The sequence below is a fragment of the Ipomoea nil genome, unplaced genomic scaffold (genome assembly GCF_001879475.1).
Source record: "Ipomoea nil cultivar Tokyo-kokei standard unplaced genomic scaffold, Asagao_1.1 scaffold2422, whole genome shotgun sequence".
In the NCBI taxonomy this organism is placed as follows: domain Eukaryota; kingdom Viridiplantae; phylum Streptophyta; class Magnoliopsida; order Solanales; family Convolvulaceae; genus Ipomoea; species Ipomoea nil.
Genome location: NW_017618850.1, coordinates 33,917 through 51,553, shown reverse-complemented (window position 1 = coordinate 51,553; position 17,637 = coordinate 33,917). Strand labels below are relative to the sequence as shown.

Here is a 17,637-nt window from a genome sequence, read left to right as displayed (position 1 = left end):
CTTTATGCGTAGTTCTCGTGGTGTAGGAGTACAGCTTGGTGCGAAGTACTCGGGGAGGCGGAGTAACAAGAGGAGCTTGCGAAAAACCTTGGAGGAGTGTAGCTTTGTGCGAAGCACTCGGAGAAGTGTCGTTGGGCACTTATTCACTATTGTATCTGGGTGATCGAAGAATAGTGAATTTGCTCCTTGAAGTGAAAAGGAGAAGAGTGGACTAGGAGGATTACACCACCTCTGAACCACTATAAATCTCTCTCTCTATTTACTTACTGCTCATATATTTTGTGCATGCTTATTCTAACTGCGAACTAACCCGATTACGATTTATCGCGTATCTTTATCTGTCTGGGTTTGATAGTTCCCACGTTTGAATGCGAGCCAAACTTTGCGTACATTATCTTAGAACCATATTAAGTGTTTCTAACGTATTGCATGTTTAGAATCTCTCTTTGAGCACCACACTATTAAGCATAACACTATACCGCTACCTATTCCGCTGCACACTCTAAGTTGTTTATCTTGATGATGCCTGTTACTTAGAGTTGATATAATTATAGTGTTATTTGCCTTGTGTGTTTTGCGAAAGAATTGGAAAAGTTAGAGAAGTCTATTCACCCCCCCCCCCCCCTCTAGACTTCTCGCCACCCATTCGGGACCAACAAACGTCCTGCAAACAGTGTGAGAAAACTTTTTCTTAACAGAAACTAAGAATTTAAAATGACAAAAAAAAATCTTTTAGACCAATATAAAGAACAAGATTGCACGTGTTTATTATGTGATTCTTATTTCTTAAAAATGATTGATTTAATTCTTCAATTCTTCTTGTATTCTTAAGCTAAACTTCCAAGAAAAAAATAAAACTTACATGCACCACTAAATTGACAGTGTACGTTACGCAAGTCTATTCTATGCATCATAGTTACCTGTAGCAATCCGTAACATAAGGTCTCATCAATGTCAGATTCTTTCTCTATTTCGTCTAGCATTTGCATCACATCTTCAACACTTACCTGATAATGATGAACAAGAGTTTTTATGAAGAATAAAAATGTAGAGAGGCAACAGATTCGTTTTTACACATTCATCAAATGATTTTGGTAACAAGTAGATACCAACTAGCATTTTGGCAGATAATATGAAGATAACAATTTTAGGAATGTAAAATCAACTGTCAAACAAAGTAGGAACTAAGAAGCAACTTAGGAAGGCAAGTGGAGGGATGAAAAAGGTTGGCAAAAAGATTTTCTGCTATTAGATAATATATAGCAATACAAAATAATTTGTTATGTAATAAATTTAATAACATATGTATTAATATTTAATTAAAAATAGTAAAATACTAAAGATTTGCTTAAATTTAATTAAAAATACTAAATATGTGCTTATGTACAAACTTTCATGTATATTTTGTTTTACATCACTTGTGAAACAATGAGTAACCTTGACTAGCTCAAACTATTCGGTCAGCCACGAAAACTCAAACTAGCTCATTCAAGCCATTGGGCTTATCGGGCTAAAATTTTCAACCCTAACCCTTAAAGTTTTCGATTTTGTCAAATTAGCCCACTACTCCACTAGTTTCGGGTTAAGGTTGCCATCCCTACTCACAATCTTGAACTTACCTTGACAAAGGAAGGGACAGAGAAGCCTTGTATGCTAAGTGTTTGATAGATTGCCCAACTAGTATTACGCAACCATGAGAGTGGAGTATTGATGTATTGATGTATCGAGATTGTAGCACATTCACGAATAACTCCTCTTTACATCAAAGACTTAATAGCCAAGTCTGAGTCCCTCCTTTCTATTCTTGTTTGTTAAATATTTCTATTCCTTCGCCTGTGTTTGCTTAGGAGTCTAGTGCATATTTCGATTGAATCTAAGATCTCAACCTACATGATTGTTGACCTAACTCTTATATACTCGGTTATAACTTGTGATTAGCTCCTCTTAAGTCAACTCCCTTCCGTCACTCCTTGTGGACGATATCCAGTGTGAAAATAACCTCTAACACAACTCTACCACTAAAAAACATCTTTCACTAGTCACTCATAAAAACGGGAAGGATTGCGCAAACTGCGAATGATTCCCATGAAAAGGGAAAAAAAGTATTACTGCAAGTAATTACCACAAATAAAGCATCATGCTCATCAATTTGTAAGACGTATGAAGAAAATCTAATGCATTATACTAAAAAGATTTCATCTATTTTTCTCTCATCTCATAAGCAACCTCCTAAGGTTGAAACATTAGGTTTATGACAGATATGATAATGGTTTTCAACTTCCTCCTACTATTCCTGAAGGAAGAAAGTATAAGTATGTGTTCCACCTCTACTAAAAGCTTAATATGAATGGGATTTTTTTTATGGGCAAAACACATGAATCGATGGGTATCACGTAGGATTTCCACCTAAATTAAAAGTTTAAACCATTAAGTAAACATTTATTATTTTATATTTATCCACTACAGAGAGCACTTAGCTAATTAGTGCGTCAAAAAATAGAATAATACCTAGGAAAATGTTGCTTCATAATTGTCAAGCTTGAAAACTTCATAGCAAATACAGTCACTGCCTGGAAAAAATAAATGAATAAATCAATGCAGTGTTCATCAATTAAAATTCATATAAAGGAAACAACCATAAAAGAACGCACAGCAACATACATACCAAGAACCAGCAAACTTGAGGGCTGATGTAAGGAAACAACCATAAAAGAATGCACAGCAGCATAAACACCATAACCAGCAAACTTGAGGGCTGATGTAGTAAGCGGGAAGTCTAAGAGTCCTACAGTTTTGGCAGCTAGAGCTTTAAATTATTCTCAAATCTCAATATCTATATTTCATTTAAATCTAATTTTCTTTCCTATTGTCATGCATTTAATGTTTCAAACACTTCCTTTAAACTAGACCTTTCTGGTTAAAAGTCAGATTATATATTATTTGAATCCTATTCTTCCCCTACTGCATTTCAGCATTGTATCTTTTCCTTTCTTTCTGTTGAATGCATACCATTAACTAGGGAACTCCGCTTTACTTATTGAAACTTTTTTTTCTACTAAATAACTATAGTTATCATTCTTAGGTAGCATTTAATTAGGATCATGTATAAAAATCGGGCTATTAATTAATAGCTACTATAATAAAGCTGTTTAAAAGGAAAACAAGCATAAATAGTGGTTTATATGAAGTGCAACATATTAGATATCAATGCTATATATGGTGAAACAATACCTCTTTTTCATCTCCTTGGGAGGCACAGATCAATACATCCTCTAAGATGATTATAACAAGATCCCAGCCAAGCTTTTTCCATGGAATCCTAATACTCAACTTGCAAACATGACCTATAAACATAAATGAAGTTAGACACTTTAGTACTCTGAACTCATAATCATGAACCATAAATCCTAGATCATAAACGGCAAAGGAACTACCTTCTCAATAAGTTTTAGACCCCCTCATCCCCTTTATAATTTCTTTATTAAATTGGGGGATATTGCACAAGTATTTATCTGTGATAACTCACTTAGCAGGTTTGGGTTTTAGATGAATATAACAAAGCCAAAGGTCACACTATTTTAGTTGGCTTGCAATGGCATCAAAGTATCAAGTGCTGACAAACTTGACTTTCTACCTTCAGTACACATATCAAAATATCTATGCTTCCACCCACCCTCTCCCAAAAAATAATGCAGCTTATAACTTTCATAGTGTTGTTCTTTTAAATTCCCACAATACCATACAGCAAACAGTTGCAAGCTAAGGTAAATTTAGCAAATTGGAGAACAAAATTCCATAAGCATAATTTAAGCTTAGATACAGCAATAGCTGCAAGCTATAAGACTATAATGGAATTATGGCAAGTAATAACTAAATGGTGTTTTTAAAGCATTCTAAAAACGCTTGTACTAGAATAATTAGCAGAATACATGGAAAAAGTACAGAGAATTTACCTTGCTTTAAAGCAAATGGGAACTGAAGGTAATCAAAAGCTTCAAGAATCAGCTTAACATTTTCCAATAATACTTCTTCTGCGATAGTAAGATGATTGTTAATGTAAATTTTATCTAAAATTCAGATTATTGTAAGTAGCTATAAATGATCATTATACAGATATGCCACAAATATAACATGAATTAAAAAGTTAAAAGAGAGAAAAAAGTATTTGCTTTATCCTTTGTTATGTATTGCCAACCATCAAAATATTTACCCCTAAACTTTCATTAGAAGCTCAAACCGCAGCACAAAGAAATGAAAATGCCCAAATGCAATCACATTAAAGAAAAGAAAAAAAAAAAATTCCCCTTCGTCAATTTTGTTACTATTACTTGTAAACCAGAGTGGATAAGAGTGCTTTTCTCAAATAATCAGCAAATTACCATTCCACAGAGTAATCTTGAGCTGCTCCGTTTGAATGTCCCGAATGTATTGGCCAAGGTAACCTAATAGCAACAGCCAAACTAAACCTTCAAACATTTCCAACAACAAGCGTGTATATGTAGTCCGTTCCTAGCAGGGTTGTTGAATGATGTATATGTAGTAGAATAAGAGGACCAAGAATACCTAACTAGGAATAAACTATAACCTAATGGGCCTATTTTTAAAAGGGCCTAGGATTTCAACACTCCATTATTATTGCGTGAACTATGGTCCACACTAGTTGTGTAGACCATATTTTGTATATTATGAAATAATATATATTCAATACAAAAATAATGTATTTTTAGTATATTAAAAATGTACATTGTATTCAGGAGATGTACATTATTTGTGTACTGAGTGTACATTATATTATATAATGTACATTCAGTACATAAATAATATACATTTAGTATATTAAAAATGTACTTTTTGTTATGGTCCACACAATAATTTGCCTTCAACACTCCCCTCAAGCTGGAGAGTATAAATCATATGATCCAATTGGAATTTTGGATTCTAAAGAAGCGGATTCAAATAATGAGGAGTCCACTTAGAGATGAATAATGAGGAATGTGTCAACAATTTAATCTATTAAACTCATGCCTTTGTTATGTTATTTGTTATTATTTTTACTCATATTCTGCACTTTGTTTTTAATATTCTGTTATATTTTCAATAATTTACACAATACAACCTATGTAGTTTCTGCTTTTTAATATTTTGCTGCTTATAATAAAATAATTCACTCAAAATTTTTTAGCAAGTAAATAATCCGTAATGTTTACCTTATTTTATATAACTAATTTTATAATTTGTTACTAATTGTATCACAAAATTTTTATTACTATTATATCACAAAATTTTTACCTTATTTTATATAACTAATTGTATAATTGTATAATTTTTCCCCAACTATAATAAACTAATATATTAAAATAATATTAATTGGTTTTCCATCAGAGTTAATTTCAATGAATTGAAAATCTATCCATTTTTTTCAATTCATTAGATGAAAATTTTGTGAGGAAAGTAAATAATGATAATAATAATAATTATGATGTAATTAATGGGAGAGTTATAGTTAGGCACATAGTGGTCATGCGAGGGATCCGTGTCATCACAAGCTTATCGCCTCCTAACTTTTGGTAGTTATGGACGTAAAACCATAATATGATTTTATAACCATAATAAATATTAATTAGGTAATCATATACCGTGTATATTAACTACTATGGTATTAAATAATTTTAATTAGGTATTATCCTATATATTAGGTATGATTATTTAATGGTGTGCATGGTATTAAAAATAATAATAAAGTATGTTATTATGTATATAGTAATATTTGGGTATGGTATTATCTTGTGTTTGCCAGAAATAAATCAGTCAATTGAAGAAAAAAAAATTAGTGTGTGCACCTATGTATGCTAATCGTATACATGGTATTAAATCAATTTTAATTAGATATTACCATCTATATTAGGTATGGTATTAAATAATTTTAATTAGGTATTACCATGCATATTATGTATGATTATTTCATTTACCGTGTACACCTATGTATGATAATCATATACTGGTATACATGGTATTAAAATCAATTTTAATTAGATAATACCATTTATATTAGGTATGGTATTAAATAATTTTAATTAGGTATTACCATGCATATTAGGTATGATTATTTAATTTACCGTGTAAACCTATATGTATGTTAATCATATACATGGTATTAAAATCAATTTTAATTAGATAATACCGTCTATATTAGGTATGGTATTAAATAATTTTAATTATAGATTACCATGCATATTAGGTATGATTATTTAATTTACCGTGTACATCTATGTATGCTACTCATATACGTGGTATTAAGAGTGTGTTTAGAAACCCGGAAAATGATTTCTGGAAATCATTTTCCGGATTTCCAGTGTTTGGCAAGAAGGAAAACACTAAAGTCAATGGAAAATGAATGGATATTTACGGAAAATGACTTCCCCCCCCCCCCCCCCCCCCCCCCTTTCTTTTTTTGGGAAGTCATTTTCCGCTTCTTCTTCGCGAAGCTGTGGATACGAGAAGTGATTCTTTGCGAAGCTGCTCTGCCAAAATCGCAACTTTCCCATCTTGTCTTCTCCAAGATTTCTCCATTTCAGAAACCCTTTGTGAAGCTGCTCTGCCAATATCGCAACCTTCCCATCTCTTCTTCTCCAAGATTTCTCCATTTCAGAAACCCTTTGCAAAGCTGCTTTGCCAATATTGCAACTTTCCCATCTCTTCTTCTCCAAGATTTCTCCATTTCAATATCTTGGAGTCGATTTGGATGTCGTGGACGTCGGTGATTTTCCAAACAATAGTACTAATTTCAGGGAATTTACCCTCATATCACTTCACATTCTGTTTTCATATTTAATAACAATAATAACAATAATAATAATAATAATAATAATAATAATAATAATAATAATAATAATAATAATAATAATAATAATAATAATACAAAGCTCATTTTCCGAAAAGTAAACCAAACACACAAAGGTAATTTTCCGTGTGCAACCAAACAGTAGAATGAAAAATGTTTTCTGGAAAATGACTCAATTTCAAGAAAACATTTTCCAGAAGTCATTTTCTTACTTTCCAACGGACCCTAAAATCAATTTTAAGTATATATTACCGTCAAGATTATATATACATTATCGTGCATATTAGGTATGATTCTTTAATCGCATGCATATTATTAAAATTAATAATAAAGTATGGTTTTATGGTATTAATCCAAAATATGGTATATTCTTTCAATACTCTCATATTGTATTACCGTGTACTTTGATATATATAAATGCTACAACTCTCGGTGAAGTTTTCTTATAAAAAAATCAGTACACAATACTCGATACTACGTTTTCCTCATCTACCTACATATAAAACCAATACACAATAGTGCCTCGTACGGTTGAAATCCCATGGAGTCTAATCAGCTTTCTGCATCCGATCTCTTTCTTATAACTAAAAAACATCTATATGGCTTTGGTTAATGCGCTGTTATTTTCTAGAGAATATCAACGCACGTCATTGCACCACCAAACTTTGGAATGCTTATTTAATGACTATAAGGTATTTATTGTATTTATAAATTATTTACACAATAGTTTTTCTCTTTTATTCAATATTTACTTATCAATTGTAATTAATGAATGATTCTCGTAGGGAATATGCATACATCTACAAATTCCAAAAGAATATGTGGACAAATTTGCTACTGTTTTGATTGAAGGAAAAGTGTATGACATTCAGAATTTCATTGTGCACACATCTCGCGTGAGGTTTAAGACGTGCCAGAACAAGTTCATTATGAAAGAAAACGGTGACACGGTGATTAAAGTCTTGGATCAAGATGATTCAATTTTCCAAAAAAACATGTTTAAATTTAAGGACTTTGGGTCCTTGAAGGATCTAGGAGGTGTTGATCGTAACGAATTAATTGGTAAGATTATTGCAACAACTTTTATACATATTGTTATTTTTATTACTCTTTCATATTAGTCTATGTCATTTCTTTCTACAATCTTCCGATTCTATTTTTTTTCCCACATATTTGATTGGTCATGTAGCTTCCATTCAAGAGTCTAAAGTTATTCAACAACCTCAAAGGTTGATTGATTTCGTCATTGAGGATTGTAGGTATGTATTTTTGTAAAATTATTATGTCTTCTTTATTTGTATAAATAAATATATAGCCTTTATTACTAAATCAATTTGTTTTAATTCAGGGAAAGTCGATTGAGCATAACCCTGTGGGACGAGCATGTGGTTTCGTTGTTGCCGTTCTATAATGTTGTTTTAACATATCCATTGATTGTTGTACTACAACTATGTAGAGCAAGGGTGACTGATGGTGAGTAATAACACAAAGGTAGATTTTAATTTATTTTTGTCGAATATACGTATTTAAAACTGGTTTTTATATTTGATGGTGAGGTCAAGATTTCTAGTTCCTATACGACAACTAAGATTTTGTTCAACTACGAATGCCCTGAGTTTTTCAGTTTTAAGGAGAGGTATTGACTCATTTTACTTTTGTCACGTCATATAATATGTAATCGATAACATCTTGAACGATTACAACGTATTTGTTTTAAGTAGTTTGCCTAGGTTCTTTACTCCTATGCGGAGTATAAGCTCAACTTCCAGAATCATTGGAAGTGGATCTGTTGGAGCTATATCGAATCAGAATATCACAGTCAGTTCTTTAAAGGATATTCATTACAATGTCACGTAATATAATATGTGTGTTCGTCTCTACTAGGGATCACTGCTAGCGAGTTGATGGTGAAATATTCTGAGGTTAGTGAAATCACCACTTTGTTTTTTACAATGTTAATAATTTTATCAGTTTTATAATTTTTACTTTAATGTTTATTTGGTTGATATAGGAGGGTTGTATGCCCAATGAGATTAAGTAATTGATTGGAAAGAGTATGAAATTCAGGATAGTCACACGACAGGAACAATACAATTATAGAGGAAATGTGGCTTTTACTGTTCTAGGAGTGGAAAATGATGAGAGAGTATGTACTTCAGTCAACAAAGGAGAAAAAGGAAGTATGGTTAGGAAGCTGGCAGAAGAAAAAGAGTTCACTGAAAATTTTGAACAAGTTTGTACTATCTTAACATGTTTTTATACAATGTTTTAAATTAAATGTTTTTAATGCTAATGTTTTAAACAATTAAAAACATTAGCATTAAAGACATTTAAAACACTCTATAAAAACATGTTAAAGATAGTACAAACTTGTTCAAAATTTTCATTGAACTCTTTTTCATCAGCTAGCTTCCTAACCATACTTTCTTCTTCTCCTTTGTTGACTGAAGTACATATTTTCTAATCATTTTCCATGGAAAGAACAGTAGAAGTCACGTTTCCTCTATAATTGAATTGTTTCTGTCGTGTGACTATCCTGAATTTCATGTTATTTCTAATCAATTTTTTAATCTCATTGGGCATACAACCCTCTTATGTCAACCAAATAAACATTAAAGTAGATATTATAAAACTGATAAAATTATTAACATTGTAAAAAATAAGTGGTGATTTCACTAACCTCAGAATATTTCACCTTTAACTCGCTAGCAGTGACCCCTAGTAGAGGGGTACACACATTATCCCAAAGTATTAATTGACCATCTTGATCATCATTAAGGATATCAATCACCAATTTATATTTTATGATTCCATCTGACCACTGTTTGTTACATGGCTTGTAATAAATTTTGTTCTCACTTTGTTGAAGTTTCTTCCCACAGTTCTTATTTGTACATGCAGTAAAATACCAATCGTTTTCAAAATCACGAATTTCTCCGAACACCCAAAATTGTCCAACCTACAAAGTTTATTAAAAACACCTCAAATCATGAGTTGTATGTTAAAAGGAATGTAATATAAATTTAGTTTAAATGATTGTGACATTCTTTTCGTCATGAATATCCTTTAAAGAACTTACTGTGATATTATGATTTGACATAGCTCCAATAGTTCCGCTTCCAATGAGTCTGGAAGTTGAGCTTATACTCCGCACATGAGTAAAAAACCTAGGCAAACTACTTAAAACAAATATGTTGTAATCGTTCAAGATGTTATCGATTGAATATTATATGGCGTGACCAAATTAAAATGCGTCAATACCTCTCTTTAAAATTGAAAAACTCAGGACATTCGTAGTTGAACAAAATCTTAGTTGCTGTATAGGAACTAGAAATCTTGACCTCACCATCTAATATAAAAAATAGTTTTAAATACGTATATTTGACAAAAATAAATTAAAATCTACCTTTGTATTATTACTCACCTTCAGTCACCCTTTCCCTACACAATTGAAGTATAACAATCAATGGATCTATTAAAACGACATTATAGAACGGCAACAACGAATCCACATACTCGTCCCACAAGGTTATGCTCAATCGACTTTTCCTGAATTAACATAAATTGATTTCGTAATAAAGGCTATATATTTATATTTAATTATACCAATAAAGAAGACATAACAATTTTACAAAAATACACACCTACAATCCTCAATGACAAAATCAATCAACCTTTGTGGTTTTTGATGAACATGAGTAACTTTAGGCTCATAATTAAGGCTATATATTTATATTTAATTATACCAACAAAGACGACATAACAATTTTACAAAAACACATACCTACAATCCTCAATGAAAAAATCAATCAACCTTTGAGGTTTTTGATGAACATGAACTTTAGGCTCACAAATCGAAACTACACGACCAATCAAATCTGTGGGAAAAAAATAGAATCGGAAAATTGCAAAAATAAATGACATGTGTTTATATGAAAGAGTAATAAAAAGAACAATATGTACAAAAGTTGTTGCAATGATCTTACCAATTAATTCGTTACAATCATCACCCCTGGAGCCTTCAAGGACCCAAAGTCCATAAATTTAAACATGATTTTTTTTTTTTTGGAAAAAATTAAATCATCTTGATCCGAGACTTTAATCATCGTTTCACTGTTTGCTTTCATAATGAATTTGTGTTGACACATCTTAAACCTCACGCGAGATGTGTGCACAATAAAATTCTCAAAGTCATACACTTTTCCTTCGATCAAAACAGTAGCAAATTTGTCCATATATTCTTTTGGAATTTGTAGATGTATGCATATTCCCTACAGGAATCATTCATTAATTACAATTGATAAATAGATATTGAATAAAAGAGAAAAAACTATGTTGTAAATAATTTATAAATTAAATACATACCTTATAATCATGAAATAAGCATTCCAAAGTTTGGTGGTGCAATGGCGTGCGTTGATATTCTCTAGAAAAATAGCAGCATATTAACCTAAGGCATATAGATGTTTTTGTAGTTCTAAGAGAGAGATCGATTATAGAAAGCTAATTAGACTACATGGGAATTCAACCTAGACCGATGCACGCAGTATTGTGTATGAGTTTTAATATGTAGGTAGATGAGGAAAACGTAGTATTGTGTATTGTGTATTGTGTTCTGATTTTATAAGAAAATCTTAGTGAGAGTTGTATCATTCATATACATATATATATATATATATATATATATATATATATATATATATATATATATATATACACACATATATATCAAGGTTGTAAAACTCGGTCTAGGCCCCGCCTAGGCCCTAGACACCTCTAGACCATGGCGATTTCCTCCCTAGGCGCCCGCCTAGGTTACCGGCTGCTTAGGCGTCCGCCTAGCGCCGAACTCGGCCGATTTGGCCGCCTTGCGTCTAAGTTAGTCGAGTTAACTCGTCCATTTCGGTCGAGTTAACCTGATCGGCTCGACCTATTTTTTTTATTATATGTGTGTGTGTGTGTGTGTGCGCGCGCGCATACATATATATAATATGACTTATATACACTCGTAGACTAGTTTGATACTTTGAATCTTTGGATGATTGAAGTATTTGAGTATTTCATATTTGAGTATTTTTAATTTTTAATATTGTTTTAATGTTTTTTTTTTAAAACCATTGTTTTGATGTTATGACTTATGAAATTATCATTAATTCATTTATTTAGATGTGTTATTTGATTAAATGTTGAAAACAGCCTCATTAAAATTGTCAAACTTCAAGTCCACCACTATTTTTTTGGCGCCCGCCTAGGCGCTAGGCGCTGTCCGGGCGCCCGACTAGTGCCTAGCGCCTACTACAACCATGATATATATATATATATATATATATATATATATATATATATATATATATATATATATATATATATATATATATATATATATATATATCAATATACACGGTAATTTGCCTATGACATTATGGAAAATTATTTTTTAATTACCCTACTGTCTAATTAGTGAACAAAACTTGAAACGGAATAAATTTTATAAATTAATTGATTAATTACCATAATATTCTTCCTTTCCATAACTAATTAGTCACACACAAAATATTTATGAAATATATATAGAGCAATTATATACACAGGGATATGAATATATAATTTGTATAATCAATGAAATTTTAGTTATGAAAACTTCAAACGGAATAAATTTTATAAAGTAATCAATTAATTACCATAATATTCTTTCTTTCCATAACTAATTAGTCTCACACTATATATTTATGAAATATATATAGAGTAATTATATTCACACGGATATGAACATAAACTTTGAAAAAAAATTTCTTAAATTTCCGTACTGCCTAATTAGTCAACTAAACATCAGATGGACTCCAATTTTATAAACTAATTAATTAATTACCATAATTAATTAGTCACACCCGGAATATTTATGAAATATATATAGAGTAATTATATACACACGGACATGAATATGTAATTTCTATAATTAAATAAATTTTAGCCAACTAAACTTCACAGGTAATAAATTTTATAAACTAATTAATTAATTACCACAATTTTCTTTCTTTCCACAACTAATTAGTCACAAACGAAATATTTATGATTATGAAATATATATAGAGTAATTATTATATACACACGGATATGAATATACAATTTCTATAATTAATTAAATTTTAGTCAACTAAACTTCACACGGAATAAATTTTATAAACTAATTAATTAATTACCATAATTTTCTTTCTTTCCATAAATAATTAGTCACACACGGAATATTTATGAACTTTATATAGAGTAATTATATACATACGGATATGAATATATAATTTGTATAATTAATTAAATTTAAGTCAACTAAACTTCACACGGAATAAATTTTATAAACTAATTAATTAATTATCATAATTTTCATTCTTTCCATAACTAATTAGTCACAAACAGAATATTTATGAAATATATATATAGCAATTATATACACAGGGATTTGAATTTATAATTTGTAATTAATGAAATTTTAGTTATGAAAAACTTCACACGAAATAAATTTTATAAAGTAATCAATTAATTAACATAATATTCTTTCTTTCCATAACTAATTAGTCACACACTATATATTTATGAAATATATATATTATTCACACGGAATTTATTTAGTCTTGTATATGCACACGAAATATTCCTTAATCTTGTATAATTAATCCTATATATAATTTCTTTAATTAATTAAATTTGGATATTACACAAATGCCCCTAAGTTTTGGGGAGAAATTTTGGGAATGAGGATTTTACTTTTATATATATATATATATATATATATATATATATATATAATAGATTGCATTATGATTTTTAATTTTTACACTTTGTTCTCCTAATACTATTCGCGAAAATATTACTAAACTCTATACTACCATGGAACAAAGATAACAGAACAAGAATTGTAAAAAAAATAAAATTATATGTTCTATTTACAGTGATTCAAAAACAACTTACCTTCTAATTATGAAGGTTTTTAAAGGATGGCGGATTGTCGTAATCATTCCTGGTCCAAGCACAAGAGAGCATCCCGGTCCCGGTCGTTGTTGGTATGTATTCTCTCTCGGTTTTCTTTCCAATTTCTGAGTTTTCCACCTGTATGTGTATGCTTATCATCGCGTCTTCCGTGTGCAGGCATTTCAAAATCGAATAGAAACTATGCCAGAACGTTGGACAATTTTTTATGTATCCAACTTGGGAGATGGAGTTTCAAACAACGATATCTTCGTAAATTCTCTCCCATGTATTTCGAACAATGATATCTTTAAATAACAACTTGAAGATCTTGAAGGCACTTGAAGGCATTAAAGACAATTGAAGACTTGAGGCTCACTTGAAGAGTTGAAGTACACGAGGGTACATTGCAAGATCACATCACAAAACCGCCAAACCGTGTGAGCTATACTCACGATAACAAACCACCAAACTCATGCATGGCCACCACGAGGACCACATTTGTACCTTGGTGATTAATGTCCCATACCATTAATCGTGCAATCCAGGTACAGCTAACACACACATTCATCATAGGAATCAATCAATGGATCACAACAAAGATATGAAACCATAGTCAATCAAGGAAGGACTACGATCCAACATCAACGAAGATCAACACAAGTTATCATCCACAATAGGGAAGAACAAACCACACACGCTAACATTTCAACATCCAACTAGCATGCTGATCAAACGGATAAACAAAACATAGTTCCGAAGAACACACAAGACTCATCATGGTTCAATGAATCACAATGTTGAACACTTAGCACGATTCAAGACACCAAAAACCTACATGGAATCCTACCATATAGTTCAAGACATATGAAACACCAAGAAGACACTCAAAAGCCCAACAAAAGAACATCGGGAAGTCAAAACATCAATTACCGAGTCAAAAAAATCACGGGGAACCAATCCCCACACAAACCCACATTGTACCCCGCGGGTGGAGCCACGGTGGACCCCCACCCGTGGTTCGGCCCGCGGGGACCACATCCCACAAGCTGTGTACCCCGCGGGTGGGGCGGCGGGTGGACCCCTACCCGCCGTTCCGCCCGCGGGTACATACCCTGTACCAAAATAATCCCTTCGGGGATTTTCAACTCCAAGCTCAAATTCAAGTCCAAAAAAACCCAAAATCTCACAAAATACAACAAAATGACTTGAATCAAAGGAATAGCCAAGCAATGGCATACAAGAACCCTAATAACAAGCTCTAGATATGCATTTTCACAAGACAATGCATTAACACTCACATTTCATAGCAAAATCACATGTAATATCCAAGAAATCATCATATCGGTACGCAAAATAGATTTTGTAGGGCATGGGTTACCTCTTGAAGACTAAACCTTCACTTAAAACACTTCTCAAAGCTCCTAACAAGGTTCACCTTCAACACCCACTTCAAGAACACACCAAAAGACCATAAAGATCTCATCTTTAGAAAAAGATACGTTAGAAAGCATTAAAAACACAAAAGGAACAAATATCTTACCCTCCTAGATGCTCAAGAGTAGGAAAGGTGGAATCTTGGAGACAAACTTTGAAGATCTTGGAAAGTCCCCACTTAGCTTGAAGGAAAAGCTAGCTAAATTCTAGAGAGAAGGAAGAACTTATGTTTTGAAAGTATAAGGGAAAGAATGAAAGGTGTCTTCTAGGTTAGCTTGGAATACAATCATGAGGTGAAATGTCTTCATTACCCTTACTAAGATGAAGAAGTGTAAGGGAACAAGGGAACTATTCTCAATGTTTTAGGTACAACACCTTGACTTGGGTTGACTAGTCAATTACTAGTCCCCGACTATTGAATTTTCTTGAATTTGAAGAATAATTCACCAATTAGATTAGGATTAATTACTTAATTAATCACTAAATAGAATTTAGATTTGCGGGGTGTCACACCATGGGGATGGGGACATGATCCATGTTTAAGCCACACAAACCTATCCCCGCACCCAAAACCAGTGTTTGGGGATCCATAGACTCTGAAACAATAGAAGGAGTAAAACATACCTGTCACGAAGAACTAGCATCCCCGGGTGTAGATGGAGGGTGTGAGTGCAAACCCCATCATTATGTGCCTGAACCGGGGATTGAGTATCCACATGTGACCGAGTGTGGGCTTCACCTTGACCAAGTGCCTAAGTCCCCATGTGCTCCTAATTATGAGTCTGAGGCTCCTCTTGTGATTGCTCTTGAGGTTCCTCTTGTAATTGAGTTTGAGGGTCCGGAGGAACCCAATCTTGACTAATAACCCCCGCCAAATGATCATCCAATGTTGTGTCAAAGTCTTGTGTGTCCCTTCAGCTAGCCCCGTCTCCTGAACATCTTGCAAGAATGTAAACAAATTGTTTGTAGGAATAAGAACAAAGGCAGTAAGTTGGGACACCTTCGGCTAGCTCCGTCTCCTGAACATCTTGCAAGAATGTAAACACATTGTTTGTAGCAATAAGAAGAGGCAGTAAGTTGGGACACATGGGGGGCTTCACGTCGTGGCAAACCCAACTCAAGGCCAACACCTTATGTTTCAGCTCCATCCTTAACCAGTGGGCTTGACACACTGCCCCTTAACAACGGTGTCCTTACCCTTATCTTGCCTCCGTCTCTTGGTTGAATTCCTCTTTTGATTTCGAGTCAAGCTTGAGCCCCCTGGCTGGGTCTAAGCAGTTGGAGGTTGACCAACAATGCCCCCTAACCCTGCATTGCCAGCACTAGAAGGTGGTGGAGCACGAGGGGCAGGAGGAGGGTTCGACGGACCTCCACCACTATCACTCCTACCATCCGATAGCGGTGGACCTCGAGGAGTAGGAGGAAATAGTTGCTCATGACTAACACTAGGGTCTGAACGCCTCATACCAAAATGACATGTTGGGGCTAAATGCCCTTGTTTCTTTTAGGTTAGACAATAAGGGGAGATCTTCTTATACTCAATATCTTGTCAAAAGCTCTCATCCCCCTTACCTGGTTTTTGCTGCCCATCATAATAAACATCTTGGTCCTATGTGGCTGAAAGAGGTCAACATCTACCTTAACCTTAGCCACATTAGGCCTAGAAAATTTAGCAGTGGCAGCATCCACATGTAAAAAAACTGGCTAATTGGCTTAACAATTTGCTTTAAACATTGTATAGAAAAAAAGTTAGCCTTCAAATTAGGAAGTTAAACCCAAATAGGAGCAAGAGAAATCTCATAATGAGTATCAAATATGCCATCCAACAAAACAATCTCATGGGATATTTACCATTTAAAGAAATTTGGCCCTTAACCAAAATATCCACACAATGGCTAAAAGAGGTCAACATCTACCTTAACCTTAGCCACATTAGGCCTAGAAATTTAGCAGTGGTAGCATCCACATGTAAAAACCGGCTAATTATCTTAACAATTTGCTTTAAACATGGTATAGAAAATAGTTACCCTTCAAATTAGGAAGTTATACCCAAATAAGAGCAAGAGAAATCTCATAACGAGTATCAAAATATGTAGTTCAACAACACAATCTCATTGGATATTTACCATTAAAAGAAATTTGGCCCTTAACTAAAATATTTACACAGTCATTAGGGTTTTTCATTATTCACCCTTCAAGCACAAGAACTTTAATATGGTCTACAAAGCGACCATATGAGCTTGTTGCTGTCAGTTTTCCACCATAATTGATATCTATTGTTGCAACAAAGCCACAGTTTCTTTATAATCATGCAGCGCCGTATCATCATCCAAGTCTACAGCACCTCCTCCAATGCATGCACCCTATCCTCAAGTTCCTGCAACAAAAAAAAAAAAAAA

General features: G+C 32.8%; 1 protein-coding gene across 1 annotated transcript; it reads right to left on the bottom strand.

Annotated features, from left to right (window-relative positions):
* Nucleotides 1-932: 932 nt before the first annotated feature.
* On the bottom strand, nucleotides 933-6,718 carry LOC109152467 (putative vacuolar protein sorting-associated protein 13F). Its single transcript, XM_019300167.1, has 6 exons — nucleotides 6,580-6,718; nucleotides 4,380-4,466; nucleotides 3,954-4,031; nucleotides 3,232-3,344; nucleotides 2,509-2,570; nucleotides 933-1,007 (listed from the first exon to the last, which is right to left on the bottom strand). Exons 1-6 carry the CDS (start codon nucleotides 6,716-6,718, stop codon nucleotides 1,004-1,006), a joined length of 483 nt encoding a protein of 160 aa, XP_019155712.1. The 3' UTR covers nucleotides 933-1,003.
* Nucleotides 6,719-17,637: the final 10,919 nt, after the last annotated feature.

Excerpts from the sequence above, each read along its gene's own strand:
- LOC109152467 (XM_019300167.1), bottom strand. The coding sequence starts at position 6,718 with ATGGAGAAATCTTGGAGAAGAAGAGATGGGAAAGTTGCAATATTGGCA. Across the intron at positions 4,467-6,579 it reads GCAGAGCAGCTTCACAAAGG|GTTTAGTTTGGCTGTTGCTA; the intron begins GTTTCTGAAATG and ends AAATGTTTGAAG. Across the intron at positions 2,571-3,231 it reads CCCAAGGAGATGAAAAAGAG|GCAGTGACTGTATTTGCTAT; the intron begins GTATTGTTTCAC and ends TATTTTTTCCAG.